General features: G+C 45.8%; 1 protein-coding gene across 1 annotated transcript in view; it reads left to right on the forward strand.

Moving 5' to 3' along the window:
• Positions 1–9012: 9012 nt before the first annotated feature.
• ATP10A (ATPase phospholipid transporting 10A (putative)) overlaps positions 9013–16579 on the forward strand; it is a 200844-nt gene continuing 193277 nt past the window's right edge. Inside the window, 1 exon segment of the mRNA XM_035023939.1 lies at positions 9013–9598. Within this exon segment, the coding sequence (XP_034879830.1) occupies positions 9138–9598 (461 nt within the window). The 5' untranslated portion in view covers positions 9013–9137.

A 16579-nucleotide genomic window follows, 5' to 3' on the forward strand; every position in this document is an offset into this window, starting at 1 on the left:
GGACTTGCTTTTTCACCTAACACTAGGTTTCCAAGATTCCTTCACATTGCTGCATGTAGCTGTAGTTTGTTTTCATGGTCGTACAAATTTTTCATTTTGTGATTTACTATACACAAAGGTGGAGCAAGTTGCTCCCTTTATGAATAAGCACATCATTTACAAAGGAAGTGTTCATGTGCAAGATTTCTTTGGCATATTCTTAGGGATGGGTGCTGAGGTTTAAGGACTTTGTTCAAATTTCAGATGGGATACCTGGTTAACCAAAGCAGCTGCATCCATTCATAGTTCCAGGGGCAATGTTGGAAAGTTCCTTCTAATCCACATCTTCAAAAGCCTTAAGTATCTGACTTCTTAATTTTTGTTGTCAGTGTAGTGGGTTATTAATTTCCTATATCCGAAATGTTTTTTTTTTAACTTACTTGTCTTCATTTATTCTTCAGTTACTTATATTCAAGCTGTCAAGTTGAAAAAAAAATAATAAATCCCCTTGGAATCAGTTTGGAAAATACATAAAATCCACAGGTTAGTTTAAGAAGCAAGCACACTCAGAGAAATGGCATATTTCCATATTTATTCAGAGATATCTTCCTTTACCACCTTCAGCAAAATCTTAAGTTGTGATCATATATTCCTCATCTGTGATATTGGGATAAAAATTCTCCTACCTCATGGAATGGCCAAGAGGATGAAGATAGTCATTATAAAATGAGCAAGCACATGCCTGGCAGGCATTACATTCTCTACAAAGGTTAAATATTATTTCTTCTATTGTTGGTTTTTATTATGATTATTTGCATACATCTTGTACTGACAATTTTTGCTTTTCTTTAGGTATTTTATATAACTCTAAAAATGAGATCCTTCTGTTGATCCATTACATTTTCTAATTGGTTCTTGCTTATACATGAAAAACTTATGATGTACATTTTTATTTTATAGTTATCTGTATTACTAACCACTTTCCTGGATAAAAGCCATGATGTTGTGGGGTACCTGGGTGGCTCAGTCAGTTAAGTGTTGAACTCTTGGTTTTGGCTCAGGTCATGTCTCAGGGTCATGGAATTGAGCCCAGCGTTGGGCTCTGTGCTCAGCATGGAGTCTGCTTGGGATTCTTTCTCTCTTCCTCTCCCTCCCCCTCTGCCCCCCTTGCCCCCAGCCCCAACCATTTGTGCATGCTCACGCACAATCCTCTCTCTCTCAAATAAATAAATAAAATCTTTTAAAAAAATAATGTTGCAAACAGTGATAAATTGTTCCTTTTTTTTTCTGGTATTTATACTTATAAATATTAAAATATGGTAATAAACTATAAATAAACTATATGTGGTTCCTTTGCAATTCCACTTTCCAATTTTTAATAGGAGGTTTTGTTAGCCTTGTGGAATAACTTGAGAAGGTCTCAGTATCTTCCTGTACTATATTATAAATAAAATAAATTAACTGTTTTGAAGTTTCAACAGAATTTACCTGTCAAAGGGTCTCCATTGGGTGCTTTTGAAGCATGGATTTCTGAGGACACTTCAAGACCTCCTGGGGCTTAATATATTAATCTATTCAAAATGCTTTTTTCTTTTTTCTGCGTCACTTATATTAATATGTTAATTTATATTTTGCTAATTGTAGAAAGTATATTATCACGGATAGGAAGGTAATATTTTTTCTTTCAGAAAACAAGCATGCGTGATTGTCTCTCTAGACGCTTGCTTGTCTACAAATGCATTTAAATTGCAAGATAGCTGGATATCAAGTTGACTAATAAAGAAACCTATACTCAGGATATGCTTCCCACAGAATGGTGCTGTCTTTTCATCACATAATGAAAGTAAATATTTATTTGTTGAATACTTGCTAGAGGCAGCCCTGTGTGGCACTGGGGGCATGGGGCCTCGGTAAATGGCTAGACACCGAGCCCTGCGCAGGGGAGCTGAGGCCTCCCAGTGCTGGAGAAGGTGCCCCTCACAAACAAGCACATGGCACATCAGATATGGGAAATCAGACAGAGCTGGCTGGGGACAGGATGGGATGCATGGGGAGAGGGGCCTGGAGAGTCCTGTCCCAAGTGCTGGACTCAGCTCTCTGGTGTCCTCCTCCTCCTGGGTCTTAGCCTCATTACCTTTGCTCTCTGTTAGCTCTCTGATGCTTCCAAATAGATTTTCTGTTAATGTTTTGCCCATCTTTTCTAGATGTCCTCTGAAGCCTTGGTCCAATTTACCTTGTCTACCAGTAGCATGGGCAGACAGGCAGGCCATTACCTGGATCCATCCTCCAGATGGGTAGCCTCTTCTCTATTTTCATTTCTTTATCTTTATGCCCTGTATTCTGAAAGAATTCCTCAATCTGATCATCCAGACCGCTAATTTTGCCCCTTCATTATGTTTTTTAAATTATGATAAAATACACACAATATAAAATTTATCACCTTAATCATTTTTGGGGTGTACAGTTAAGCGATAGCAAGTACATTCACACTGTTGTGGACTGTGTTTTTAAAAAATATGTAATCTGTGCTGTCTTTACTCCCAAGAATTCTTCACTGTTCCTCATTTGCTTCTTTTCCATGGTAATTTTATGAATGGGCTGGTCTTCTAGAACTTTTTAAGGATAATAATAATGGCGTTTAATATTATTTTCTGTGTTCTGTTAGATCTGTATTCTGAGAAGAAAAATCCACCTCTGTGGAGTTTGCTTTTTTTCATGTTAGCAGTTCTTCTCAAATACAGCAATGAGAGCAACTTGTCAAAATAGCCAGCATGGGGTCTGGAGTGGCACACTGATCCTGGATGCAGTGAATTACTGACCCTTTTATCTCCCCAAGTGTCCCACAATGGCTTGTGCTCCCAGGCCTGCCTTATTCACATTTTGGGCTTTCTTAGGAGATCTGTCTGGAGCCTCCCCCACCCCCCCCCCTTTTTTTTTTAAAACAGCACTGTCTACTTGATTATATAATGTATTTTCTTACATTTATTAGATTTCCTCACCAATTCACTTTTATCTACTTTTTATCTCTCAGATATCCCTCATTACTATCTTCTGAAGAAACTTCTTTTGTCTTCTGAAGATACTTTCCCCTGTTTCCCAGCACAACTATACATTTCTCCTTTCAAGTATATCATCTGTCTTTTTAATAGGAATTTCATTTGAAGAAAAGGAGATCAATTGTGCTGAGGCAAGTATCCTAAAATAGAACTTTTTATTTAAGTCTCTGGAATTTGGCATTTCTGGGATTTGAAACAGTATCATGGATTCAGCTTGTTGGATCATTATCCAATTAATATAACCTAATTTTTCACAGCTCTATACTTTGATAATTTAATTTAAATGAATGTTAAGGCCTTGTTAATTAATGGGCAATATCTGTGCCTAACTTTACACATTACAAATTTCAGAATCTCTTATGACTTTTTTTCTTAAATTAGGGACACTCACAAGAATAAATATTAAACAAACACTATCAGGTTAAAATGTTGTAGAATGCAATTTTTACTTATTCCATAAGCATTTATTAAGCAAGTGTCACACCACCAAAGTAGTACATGAAAGCTGGAAGCAATCTTCACGACTGTTTCATCTGACTCCTGACATTTTTCAGTGAGAAAGTATCATCCGGTCTCTCCTATTTACATTCTATCTGTAGGTACAATCTTCTCATCACACAGCTCTAAATCACAGGTATCTTCTGACATAGCCCAGATCTGTACCTCTAGTGCTGGCTTTTCCTATCACTGCAAGACTTCACTATCCTGCTGCCTACTTGACATCCATTAGATGTCAAACAGGCACTTCAAGCTTGACATGGCGTATGTTAGCTTTGTATTTTCTTCCCCAAATCTGTTCTTCTTTGTGGGAGTAGGAAAATTTTTCCTTCTTCCATCCTAGGTTCTTGGCTGGTCTAATAGTTAAATTCATAGGAGAAAAATAAATTTGTACTTACAAGGGTCCCATAAAAATATGAGACTCAAAAAGTAACCAATGCAGGAAGCTTTTGTACCTTTTAGACAAAAAAATGGTAAGAAATTGGTGAAGTGACAAGGTCTGTTTATATAGCCTTCTTGGTCTTAAATTCCCAATCTCTGGTGATAAGTTTACCTTCTACCCTCCTGGCACAGTGAGGATACCTTTCACATAGGACATTTGTTTCCTGCTTTTGGAGGGACAAAGGAGGGCCGTGTGTTTCCCTCTTGCACTCACTGGTTCTCAAGTCACTTTATTTTTAAAAGATTTTATTTATTTATTTGACAGAGAGAGAGAGTATGTGAGAGAGCAAAAGCAGGGGGAGTGGCAGAAGGAGAGGGAGAAGCAGACTTCCCTGCTGAGCAGGGAGCCCAAAGTGGGGCTTGATCCCAGGACCCTGAGATCATGACCTGAGCCCAAGACAGACACTTAACTGACTGAGTCACCCAGAGCCTCAAGTCACTTTAATTTAAAATAATCAACATGCCAAAGTGGCATATTTGGGAGCTGGAATATTCTACAATCCTTCATCCCCAAGTCATTAACTCTTGAGTTTTATTCTTGATTCACTTCTTTTCCTCATCTAAATATCCAACCTGTTGGCCTATCATGTTGACTCTATCTGGAGTGATCTGTCTATCCACTTCCTAGAGCCTAAGCCACCTCTTCCTTCATTGCCTCGCCTGCTCCCACTTGGCTCCAAATCTATCTTCCACCTTTTAAAAGGGAAAATAAGATCCTCTCACCTCATGCCTCTGCTGAGGGCAGTCCACAGCTTCCTGTTGCACTGGGAGCAAATCCAGAGGCCTATCCCATCCAAAGGCAGGCCTGGCCCTGCACGCTGGCCCCTCTGCCTCCCTCCCACTCCTGGCCACATTCTCCTCCACCCAGACTCATTCTTTGACTCCCAACTGACATCTCTGGCTGGGCCTCCCAGCTGACCTTGGCTGTGTGCACCCCTGCCAGACCACCCCAGGCCTGACCCTCCCATTGTCTTCAGGCCTCAGTAACTCGTTATCCATTGCTTGGGCCCTTCTCAACTTTGTCCCCTCTTTCATACCCCACACCCAGTTCAATGGCATATCATGTCTGCTTTAATAAGGCCACGTCCCACCCTGCACCATGACCACTCCCATAGGAACCACTAATCTTTCTCTCCAGGATTATTACAATGGCCTCTTACTATCTCCTTCTCACTGACCCAGCTCCTCTGCATTCTATTCACACAGCAACTGATTATCGTTGAGAACCTAAGTTCAGTCACTTGACTCCTGTGCTCAAAGCCCTCCAAGGCTTCCCTTCTCATTCAGCTAAAAGCCCAAATCCTTACCGTGATTCTTCAGGCCCTACATGAGCCCACTCTGGGTTACATCTCTGCTTGCCCACTTGGCTCAAGACAGCTGGGCCATCTCCCTAGGCCTGGAACCCCACGTTCTTCTACACTTGCTTGTTCTTCCCCAAGACATCTCTGCAGCTTTTTTCCTTCACCTTTGCTGAGGGTTGCCTCAGGAAGCCCCCTGGGAAAGCCCTAGCTACAGCAGCCCAGACACACCCCTCCCTGCTGGGTTCCCTGTGCCCCTCCATTTCCTATGTCCTTCTTGTTGGAATACCTTCAGAGAACACAGAGAGCAGGGACTTAGAGATGTTCTGGAAGTGTCTTGTTTAGTTGCTGCCAATGTTAAGGGATGCTGATTCCAATGTGTGTCTGTGAGGTTCCCCCCCCCATACTACCAAGCAATTCTTTGACACCAGCTGTGTGTCCTATAATTCAACCCAATTCTGACACTCCCTGGAGACTGTGTCAGATCTCACAGGTTAAGGGCTCAGTCCTGCAAGACTGCCTCCCACATACACACACACTTCAGATGCTAATCACAAGTTCAGGTTATCACCTGTGCTTCTGACCAGCTGGCTATACATCAGATGTTCCCCAACAACCCTCTCCCTGGGTTTAATTAATTTGTTAGAGCAGCTCACAGAACTCAGAGAAACATTATACTTACCAGATTACCAGTTTATTATAAAACGGTATAAGTCAGGAACAGTCAGATGGAAGAGATGCATAGGGCAAATATGGGGGAAGGGCATGGAGGTTCCATACCCCGTCTGGGAGTGCCACTCTCTCTGAATCTCTGTCGTTCACAACCTGGAAACTCTCCAAACGCCATCCTTTTGGGTTTTTATGGAGGCTTCATTACACAGACACATTAAAACATTGGCCATTGGCAATTGATTTGACCTCCAGCTCCTCTCTCCTCCCTGGAGGTCAACGGAGTTGGGCTGAAAGTTCCAACTTTCTAATTACATGGTTGGTTCCCCTGGCAACCAGCCCCCATCTAAAGTGCTTTCTAAAAGTCACCTCATAAACTCAGGTGTGGTTAGAAGGGTTTGTTATGAATATCAGGACAACTTTAGCACTCATCACTTAGGATTCCAAGGGTTTAGGAGCTCTATGCCAGAAACGGGGATGGAGACCAAATATATATTTATTATTATAAATCACAATATCACAGAATTATCTGTTGTCATCAACAATTCTTCCGAGTCAGTCCCCAGCACCTAGAACAGTGCAGGGCACACAGTGGGTAAAGAATAAGTATTTACCGAAGGAGGACAATTAAAGTGACTTGCACAGGGCGTGGTCAGAGCTCAGTGGTCCAGATCACCAACCCAGAGTTCATCCAAGCCTGGCCCTGGCCCAGGCGGTCGGGTCTGAGAGTTTAACTGGCAGAAGACATCCAAGCTCAAAATCCCAGCAGAGCAATCTAAGGGAGGTTTACATACCACTGCATATACATCGGGACAGAAGTAATTTCTTGAGGTTCAGTGGATCACAAGTGTGGAAACTTCCTGGGAGGCCAGGTGAGTGAGGTCTTAGCAACAATATTGAATTTGGATTGGTGAAGAGCAGGTGGGGAAAGAGTCCAGGCTTAAGGAGCAGTGTGACTCATGGAATCTTGGAACCTTAGAGCGGAATGTAGATGGGAATGAACAAGGCCTGTTCTGAGAAGGGTAAGGAGACCTCTTGCCCTGGGGCTGGTCCAGGAGTAGGGAGGGGTGGTGTTAAATCAGTAAGTTGGTGCCAGTACCCCTGAGGGCCTCAAGGGACCTCTGCCTGAGGAGTCAGCATTTGACCCTGTAAGCAACAGAGGACTTGGGTAAGCTCGAGGGTAAAGAAATGAAGTGAAGGGGTCCAATAGTTCAAGGAACCATTTTGGCAACATGTGGTCTGATTGAAGCAAGGAGACTGGGAGGCAGGGAGACCCACCCAGAAGCTCTGGGGCCACACTGGGGATACCTATAGGGATGGAGGCATCTATGGAAATGGAGGGAGCCAGTAGGCCCTGGGGCCTCACTGGGTTAGACGATGGAGGAAAAGGAGGGTCCGTGAGGTTTTAGTCATTGGAAACCAGGGAAGCTGTGGTCCTTCATTTGCTGTTAATACTCAATTTGGGATACCACTGGTTCATCATGAGATCTGATTTCTTTCCCTGAAAATGCAGGTACTTTAACCAAATCTTTCTCTGAGCCAGGCCTCTACACACTAATATTCTGCCCTTAGGAATGGCATGGGGGAGAGGCTTGATATATGGCATACAGTATTTTCTTAGTATCTGTCACTTTACCCTCCTTATGCTGGATTCTGACAAATAATGTGGTCTGTGGCAAGGCTCCCTGTAGAGCTGTGAGACCCTGGCCTGGCTCGATGGGGTGTGAGCCCCAGGGTACAGGAGGTGAGAGAGTGTTGTGGAGGAAGACATAAGTGATTTGAGAAAAGCTAGGGAAGTGACTTCTAGCAGGCACAGAAGGGACAACCCAGCGCCAGCAGAGGCTGCTACGGTGGTCTCTTGGGAGATGATAGAGTATCCCAATGCAAGAGGAGAAAGGAGGGACTGGCCTCCAGGAGGCCAACAGCTCCCAGAATCAAGACAGGCAGTACCCATAAGGGTTCTTCTTGCCCATCCTCAGCCAGAGTCTCCTTGCCAAGAAATCTCTGCTTCTTATCCCTGTACTCCAAAGCAGAAGGCCAAACTGTCACAGCTGTGGTCTATCTGGGGGAGAGTGTTACTGCAGAAATGGGGACTCCTCAATACCTTCTGCCATACCCAGCATATTCTCCCACCCCCATCGTTCATATGCTCCCCTCTCTGATTCCTCACGAATACTGAGGGGAGCCCTTTGCCCAAAAAGACACTTCTGCAATTCTGGTCCTCTCCTCCCCTCCCAACAACCATTTTCAATTTCCTGTCACAACTTCTCCGAGGCCACCTCAGAACTGCAGCACACAGGGATATTTTGGCTCTGAGCGTTTACCAGAGAGGAAAAGAAAAATACCTCAAACCAAAGCCTGCCTTTGCCACTGAAATATTCCTCCTTAAAAAAAAAAAAAAAAAAAAAAAAAAAAAAGCCTGTGTAGGGAAGTAAGGAAAAGCAGCGATGATCAGGGAAAGGGAAAAGTCTAGTTACCCAAGAAGTGAATCTGAAAGTAGGTGGAGGTTGAGCAGGCATAGGGAAGGGTGTAGAGGCAACAGAATCCCGACTTCTTGGGCTCTCCCCAAAAGCAGTTATCCTCGGTAAATGAGATTTAAAAATCGTAGCATTGGTATGCCATTGCTCATTTGGATTTTGATTCTAGCTGATTCCAGGAGGCTCCTAACCCGGGTTCCCAGACCGTTTCCCTGTCCAGGGCCTGGGAAGCAGAGCTGGCCCAGGAAGAGCCTGACCAAGCTGCCAGGGGACTGGGTGCCTTTGCTCTCACACTCTACAGCTTCCTCTCTCCTACCGGTGGGAGGGCGCATTTGCACTGTTCTGGGACTAACTGATGCTTCTGGAAACGAAACGAAACTGCTCTAAAGTTTTCAGCTCGGGTCTTTCTGTTTCCCGCTATCCGCGGTATCCCAGCCTGGGCGCGGCGCGGGGCGGCGCCAGGAGCTGCGGCGGCGGAAGCGGCCCGGCAGGCGCGAGTACAAGGGGGTTCTGTGCCGCGCGCGCCGCCCCGCCCCGCCTGCTCCCTGCCCCGACAGCGGACCAGCGGGCGGGGCGGGGCGGGCGCTGACCGCCTTCTCCTCGCGTCCCGCAGGCGGGGAGCCCGCGCCACCGCGCCCGGGCCGCCGGCGATGATCACCTAGGAGGCTGGCGCGGACGGGCGCGAACTGCGGAGGAGCCGGGCGCGGCGACACGCGGCCATGGAGCGGGAGCCGGCGGCGGCCGAGGAGCCCGGGTCCCCGGGTCGGCGGCGGCGGCGGCGGCGGCGCGGGGACGGCAGGACGCGCGTGGTGCGCTCCAACCTGCTGCCGCCCCCGGGCGTCGAGGACCCAGCGGCCGGCGCGGCCAAGGGTGCGCGGCGGCGGCGGCGCGGGGGCGCCCAGCACCTGGCGGACAACCGGCTCAAGACCACCAAGTACACTCTACTGTCCTTCCTGCCCAAGAACCTGTTCGAGCAGTTCCACCGCCTGGCCAACGTGTACTTTGTCTTCATCGCGCTGCTCAACTTCGTGCCGGCGGTGAACGCCTTCCAGCCCGGCCTGGCGCTGGCGCCCGTGCTCTTCATCCTGGCCGTCACGGCCTTCAAGGACCTGTGGGAGGACTACAGCCGCCACCGCTCGGACCACGAGATCAACCACCTGGGCTGCCTCGTCTTCAGCAGGTGAGCCGGGCGCTCCGGGCTGTGGCGCGCAGGGTCAGCTCAGGGCCACGGCGCTCCGGGAACCTGGTGTTGGGCGCGGTGTGAGTGGCACCGGGCGGGGTGACCCAGGAGCGGCTCGACGGGGGGCTAAGGGCCAGGCCTCTTTTGCGCCCGGGGACGCAGAAAGCAGGAAACCTAAATGCTGGGCGCGCGGGGGCTCCCCTGCCCCTGATTGGCGCTCAGACGCCGCGTCCAAACCGGAATGATCCCAGGGCTGGAATCCAGAGCCGATGGGCGTCCTCATCCTCGCCGCTCCCGCCTTTTAAGTAAAAAGGAGGGAAATCCATGCCCTGCGCTCTGGCTTGAAGTCCTAGCTTCAGTTTTCGGTCAGGCTTTCTAGGACAGGTTGTTTAACACGTTTAACAACCAACACAGGTACGTAAAGCTCAAGCTCAGATAATCTCTCTTCTTGGGACAACAGTGAAACTGCCACCAAGTTTTGGTGTGACCAGCACAGACATATAAAAAAGCAGGGGTAATAATAACAGCGTCCCTCCGTTGATGTGAGCTGTGAGCAGGCCACCCAACTGGGCACTATCCCATAGTTGACTGTTTAATGTTAGTTTTCTAAAAATTAACCCCAGTTTCCAAATGGAAAGTTTGAAGCTTTGAGGGGTTTTTGAGCCCTGCCCATGGTTGGTAAATGTCATAACATTGCCCACACTCTCTCTCCCTGCACCTCCGCAGAGTTTCAGACCCTCAGGCTGGAGGTGACTGCTGTCTCTTCTCCCTTTAGACTCCCCACCCCCAAAAGAGCCACTGGGCTGCAGAGCAATCTTGGAGCTGTGTCTAGTAGCTGAACCCACCTCAAGGTGGAACCCTTCAGGAAGGCAGATGGGCTTGGCTTCCATCCAAAGCTCAGCCCATCTTTCTCTCCTGTTCACCTTGCTTGACTCCTGATGTAAAGGCCTGGTGTGGGCCTCTGAGTTAAGGACATTAGTCTTGTCTGGCTTCCATCACATGGGAGAGGCTTCTAGGAAACCCCTTGTGCTCACAGTGGCAGATTGTTCCCCTAAAAGACGAGGGTCATGGTTATTCCTGCCTCTTAGGATAACATAGATGCAGAGTATTATTTCTGATTCTCCCAGCAATACTGGTTGTGCTTCATACTTATATTACAAATGAGTAAACTGAGGTTCAGAGAGGTTAAGTAACTTGCCCATGGTCACACAGCTGCTGTTTAGTGGTATTGGAATTTGACCCAGGTCTTTTCAGTTCCACAGCTTTTCCAACATTCTGGTCCTTGAGCTCCTTAAATTTATATAAAACTCACTTCAGGAGCTTGTTAGAAATAACAACTCTCAGGTTCTGTTGCCATTGTTTCTGACCAAGCTCATCTGGGGTTGGACCTAGGAATCTGAGTATTTAATTAGCACAGAGGTGATGCTTATATAATGGCTCATACTTTGAGTAATGCTGCCCTCTTGCTCTCAAGGGGCACCCACTGTCCAGTCAGCAAGCATGATGTCGGTGGACAGGGCTGTGGGATTTCCTGGCTCCTGTTTGCAAGAAGCTGGAGGCCAAGAAGGGAGGAGGCACCTATTTCACAAACGTCCTCTGTCCCTAGTGTGAGGACTCTGGGAAGCCGTACCTCTGGCTTCTGTATGACGTAACTCCGGTGGGACTCTGGCAGGTTTAAGTCTTTACACACATACCACTTCCTGTTATTACTGAGCCAGTAGCTCCTGTAGCCTCCTTTTCAGAAATACTTGGGTCTCAGGAAATATAGTGTATTTTCAATGGACAAAGTGTTTTTAGTCCATTAAGTCAATTGACCCTTTAAACAACTACCACCCCCAACATCCAGATGAGAAAATAGAGTGGGACCCAAAAGCAGTTCTCTTCACTCGACCTCAAAAGGGTTCACGGGATTTTGAAACATTCATCTTCCCCTTGGACCACACCTGACCATGTTCTCTTCTATCCTGACCATACTGGGATTCTTAAATAATCAGTAAAACCCTAGGGAGCAGGTCCTCAGGGATAATGGTACTTTCAGGAGAAGTTCCTAAATATCTCCTAGCTCCCAAGATGAATTCCTTGAGTGCTTTCCTGGGGAGAGAAGGGGCCTTCTTAGGAAGGTCCCAGGTGCTTATATGTAGGTGTGAGAGGGGTGGTAGCTGTTTCTGGAGAGGACTGTCTAGTCATCCTTGTTCAGAAGCCAGGTCACACTCTTTGAGGTCCAGAAAGTCTGAGATTGATGTTTTCAGGATTGAGCTGTGAATGATGTGGATTTCTGAGCCCTCCCCTCTCCTCTGAGAATGGTGAGTGACTTAAGCACCCATTGCATTCCAAGCCTTAAAACTCCTGTCCATTAACTCAAACTAATGCCCTGATTTGCTCCTCACCATGCCAGGCCCTAGCCAGACCCTGGGATAGAAAAGGGAGGAGGCTGGGTCTTATCTGGAGCTTACTGTGGGGACTGATTGTACTGCAGGATGTGTCCATGGGCAGGGGACCTGGGCAGGGCTCCTAGCCTAGGGGTGTAGGATGCAGGTCAGGAGAGGCCTCCCAGAGGAGGGCATGAGTGAGGACCAGGGAGGATGTGGTCAGATAGGGGGTGGATGCTACCCTTGAAGGAACATGGTGGTGGTGATAGGGTACGACAGGGTCACAGGGCAGCCTGAGACCGCAACCAGGCCATAACCTGTTGTGGGGGCAAGGTGTATGCTTGAAGCCCAGGATCTCAGGGGGCTGGCATCAGGACTGGCCAGAGAAACCCAGGAGAGGATTTTTAATTTTATGTCCAGCCAGTTTGTTGAGTGCCTTTGGTTACTACAGACAATGGGAAGCATAGTTGTGAACAGTCGAGGTCTGTTCTGTACTCTAACTGATGTGCAGAGAGGTGTAAAATGTATGTAAATGCAGAGCGAGAGCAAAGTTTAGTTGGGGAAGCCTTATCTGCTGACACTGTCTCTGGATGGTGACTTCTCTTGGACATCTCTGTGTTCTGACTGCAGCTGGAAGTGCATCAATTATTCACACCATTATTTATGTGGTGTTTCGCTCAGTAACATAGTCCTTGGGTCCCTTTATGAGAATCCACATCAGACTTGTTAGAAATGCAGCTTCCCAGCTCCCCCCTCCCCACCCCTGGACTGTTGAGCCTGTGGAGGTGGGAGGGCTGTTATCTACATCATGGCTTTGTTTACACATGGAAGTTTGAGAAGCAGTCCTCTGCTTCCATGTCCTGAGCCCATTGTATCCTCTCATGGATTTCAGACTGTTGGTATTTAGGCAAATCTTCCTGAGCCATGCCCAGTGGATGAGAGAGAGAGGTGGGTGATCCCAGGGAGTCAGGTCCATTCTGTGGCCTCCTAGCTGGAGGGAATGGTCAGTTTGAGCATCCCTCAGCTGTGGACTAGTGGACTGGGGTGGGTGTGGGAAGCCCTTCATGGTCATACAGACCTCCTTGGTGCTGGCAAATTCTGGCCAGAGAAGTCCTCTCCCTTGGTGCCACAGGTGAAAAGAAAGGGGGCTTGCTGAGCAGCCAACTAGGACAAGGCTGGTTGTCACCAGAGATCTGGGCTGAGAGGCGAGCAAATGGTTGGAGGGCGCAAGGCTGGTGGGACTGGAAGAGGAGAGTGATGGGAATACAGAGTCAGCCTGGAGAGTGGTGATTCTGGTGGCAGGAAAGCAGAGAATAGTAAGCAGAGGAAGACATTGATGAGGAAGTTGAAGAAGGAACATTCCTAGAAAGGGGTGTTGCCCAGGAGAGGCAAAGGGAAGAAGCAGGGACCATGCATGGAAGAACGTGCTCTCATCCTCCTCTGCAACCGTAAGGGCAGTGGGTAACACTTATTTAAACAAGCAAACCTTACCCCCTGCTCCCAGAGCAGGCCTTAGAAGGGCACAGCTTGGGGTGGGGGTGCTGCACAAGGCCCCTGCCTCTCCTGCACCCTGTTTCCTAACTTGACAAATGGGGTGCTAGCCCCAGGTCCACACACCCCTTCTGGTGCTCTTGTCCTGTGGCCCTCCCTCCCTCTGCCCCATACCCTGCCTGGGTCAATGTGTAATTTTGTTTCCCTTTTACCTCCATTCCCTTTGTAATGACTCAAAGATGGTCATATTGACACCTTCCAATGTCTGTCTCCTGGCTGGTGGAAACAGTAGCATTTCTGCATGAAATAACCTGAGGGGACTTTTCCCCGAATCACTTGGGCTTTGTACTTGGATTTGAGTTCCATCCTCTTTTGGGAAAACAGGTAGTCAGGGGGTGCTATAACGCTTATCTTGGATTTGCTCTAATTTTGTCTGTTCCCTTTCCTTTGATTCTCACCTCATTTCCCCAGCTTACAGGCATTATCTGTCCAACCGGCTTACCCTGGGCTTCATGATTTGTTTTTTCAGAAGAGCCTGAAATGACACCCAGCAAAGTTCTCCTTTTGTTTTCTGTTCATTATCTTGCCTCTCCTCTCCTTCCTTCCCTTTCCTGGGGAGCTACATCTCTTCCTTGTCAGCAGCAGAAACATCTTTTCCCTGGAAGCATAGCAACTTTGTCTTATTTGGAGTAAAAGATTTGCAAAAGCAGAGACACCAGGAGATTTCTCTCAGGTATGCTAGGTAGCGGGACACTTGAGGAATAGTATTTGGAAATTGCCAGTCACATGCTTTTTAGAAGTTATTTTTCTTTTGATACCTGTCCTATGTCACATGTGACTGGGCTCATGGTGGTCAAGTTGTAGAAGAAGAACCTTTCTTTTCCTAAAAATTTGGTTGCCCTCAGAAGGTAGGCATGGGGCAGTTCTTTTTTACTTATTGATAGGAGGCAAGTGTTTTATGTGTATAATTCCATCTTAACCTAACAACAGTCATATTTTCACATCCCCATTTTTCACAGATGGGGAAACTGAGGCCATAATTCCATCTTGCCCTTTCAACAATCCCATTACTTTTTACATCCCCATTTCTCAGATGGGGGAAACTGAGGCATCAAGACTTGATAGCTTGCCTAAGGTCTCCCTGTTAGGAGGCAGCAGTACCACGGCTTGAACCCACAGTCCTGCTGTGACTCCACGTTTGTAGTTATTTTTGTACTTGAGACCCCTCCCCCCAGGAGACATAGGCCTCCTTAAAAAAAAAAAAAAAGTTAAAAATTTTATTCATCTCAGAGTACTTCCTAACTTCCCATATGATTTCTTCTTTGACCCATTAGATACTTAGGAAGGTCTTATTTAATTTCCACATATTTGTGCGTTTTCCAAATTTCTTTCTGTTACAGATTTCTAATTTCATTCTATTCACACATATAGAGAAGTGCACATACAACGTATCAGCCTGCGGTTTCAACCGTTAGCAGCTCATGGCCAGCATTGTTTTATTCTATGCCTTCCCTCTCCCTTTTATTTTGAAGCATACCCCAGATATTTCTTCTTTCATTATTTATCTTTAGAAAAGCAATGATTCCTTTTTTTTTTTTTAAAGATTTTATTTATTTATTTGACAGAGAGAGACACAGTGAGAGAGGGACCACAAGCAGGGGGAGAGGGAGAGGGAGAAGCAGGCTTCCCGCAGAGCAGGGAGCCCGATGCGGGACTCGATCCCAGGACCCAGGGATCATGACCTGAGCCAAAGGCAGACGCCCAACGACTGAGCCACCCAGGTGCCCCAGCAATGATTCCTTTTAAAAGTAAACTGCACATCTGAAATTAATGATATACTATGTGTTTGCTAACTGAACTTAATAAAAAAATAAGTAAAACTAAACTGCAATGTCATATCATACCTAAATTTATACTAATTCCTTGGTATTACTAAGTACCCAATCTATGTTCAGATTTTCACTTGTCATATAAATATCACATATATATATATTTTTCCATCTGTGTGAATCAGATCCAAATAAAGTCTCACTGTGATTGGCTGATAGGTCTTTTAGGTCTCCTTTATCTGTGGCTATCCCCCTCTAAAGCTCCATTTCTCTTTCTCATTTTCTCCTTGCAATTTATTGTGAAGAAACTGAGTTATTTATACTGTAGGGTTTCCCATGGCCTGAATATTGCTGATTACTTTCCTGCGGTATCTTCCTTTCTGTGGTAATTCCTGTTTAGTGGTAGATTGGTCTAGATACTTTATCAGAACTTCCTCAGGTACAGATTTGACTTTCTTTTCTTTTTGTTTTTTTTTGGTCAAAACCGCATTCATAGATGGTGTTCTGTACTTCCATCGAGAGGAACATAGTGTTTCTTTGTCCCTCTTTTCCTGATGGATGTTAGCAGCCATGGGTGATCACTGCCTCCTTCCATTAATTTGTTAGTGGATGCCAAATGTTGATGGTCTAATTCTTTAATTTATTATCGGGAATACTTTTATAAAAAGACCCTTCCCCTCATCTACTACCTACGTTCCCAGTGCTACAACTCATAAGAAAAGAGAGGTAAGTGTTTGATTTGGATCCCTAGCATCTTCTGATGGGAACCAATTGGCTTTCTAAAATTTTTAACCTTTTTATTTTGAAATAATTTGTAGAAAAGTTGCAAAAATTGTGCAGAATTCCTGTATATCCCTCCCCTACAGTATTCTAATTTTAACATTTTACTTAACTGTACTATGGTGGTTAAAACGAAGAAATTAACATTAGCACAAAGCTATTAATTACACTCTTTATTCAGATCTAAACAGTTTTTCCTTTAATGCATTATTGTAGGTAGTTATTTTGCAAATTGATCCTGTATCTTGTTACTTATGTAGGTGTTTAAAATTTTTATGTCTTGCTGATGAATTGATCCTTTTATCATTATAAAATGTTTCTTTGTCTCTACCAGTTCTTGTCTTAAAAATCTATTTTGTCTAAGATTAATATAGCTACATCAGCTCTCTTGGTTACTGTTTCCATGGTTTATCTTTTCTTATCCTTTTACTTTCAACTTTTTTAGTCTTTGAATCTGAAGTGTGTGTCTTATAGATGGCATATGGTTGAATTATGTATTCTGAAAAATTTAT

Source organism: Mirounga leonina, unplaced genomic scaffold (genome assembly GCF_011800145.1).
Source record: "Mirounga leonina isolate KUSES-001 unplaced genomic scaffold, KU_Mleo_1.0 Mir_178, whole genome shotgun sequence".
NCBI lineage: Eukaryota > Metazoa > Chordata > Mammalia > Carnivora > Phocidae > Mirounga > Mirounga leonina.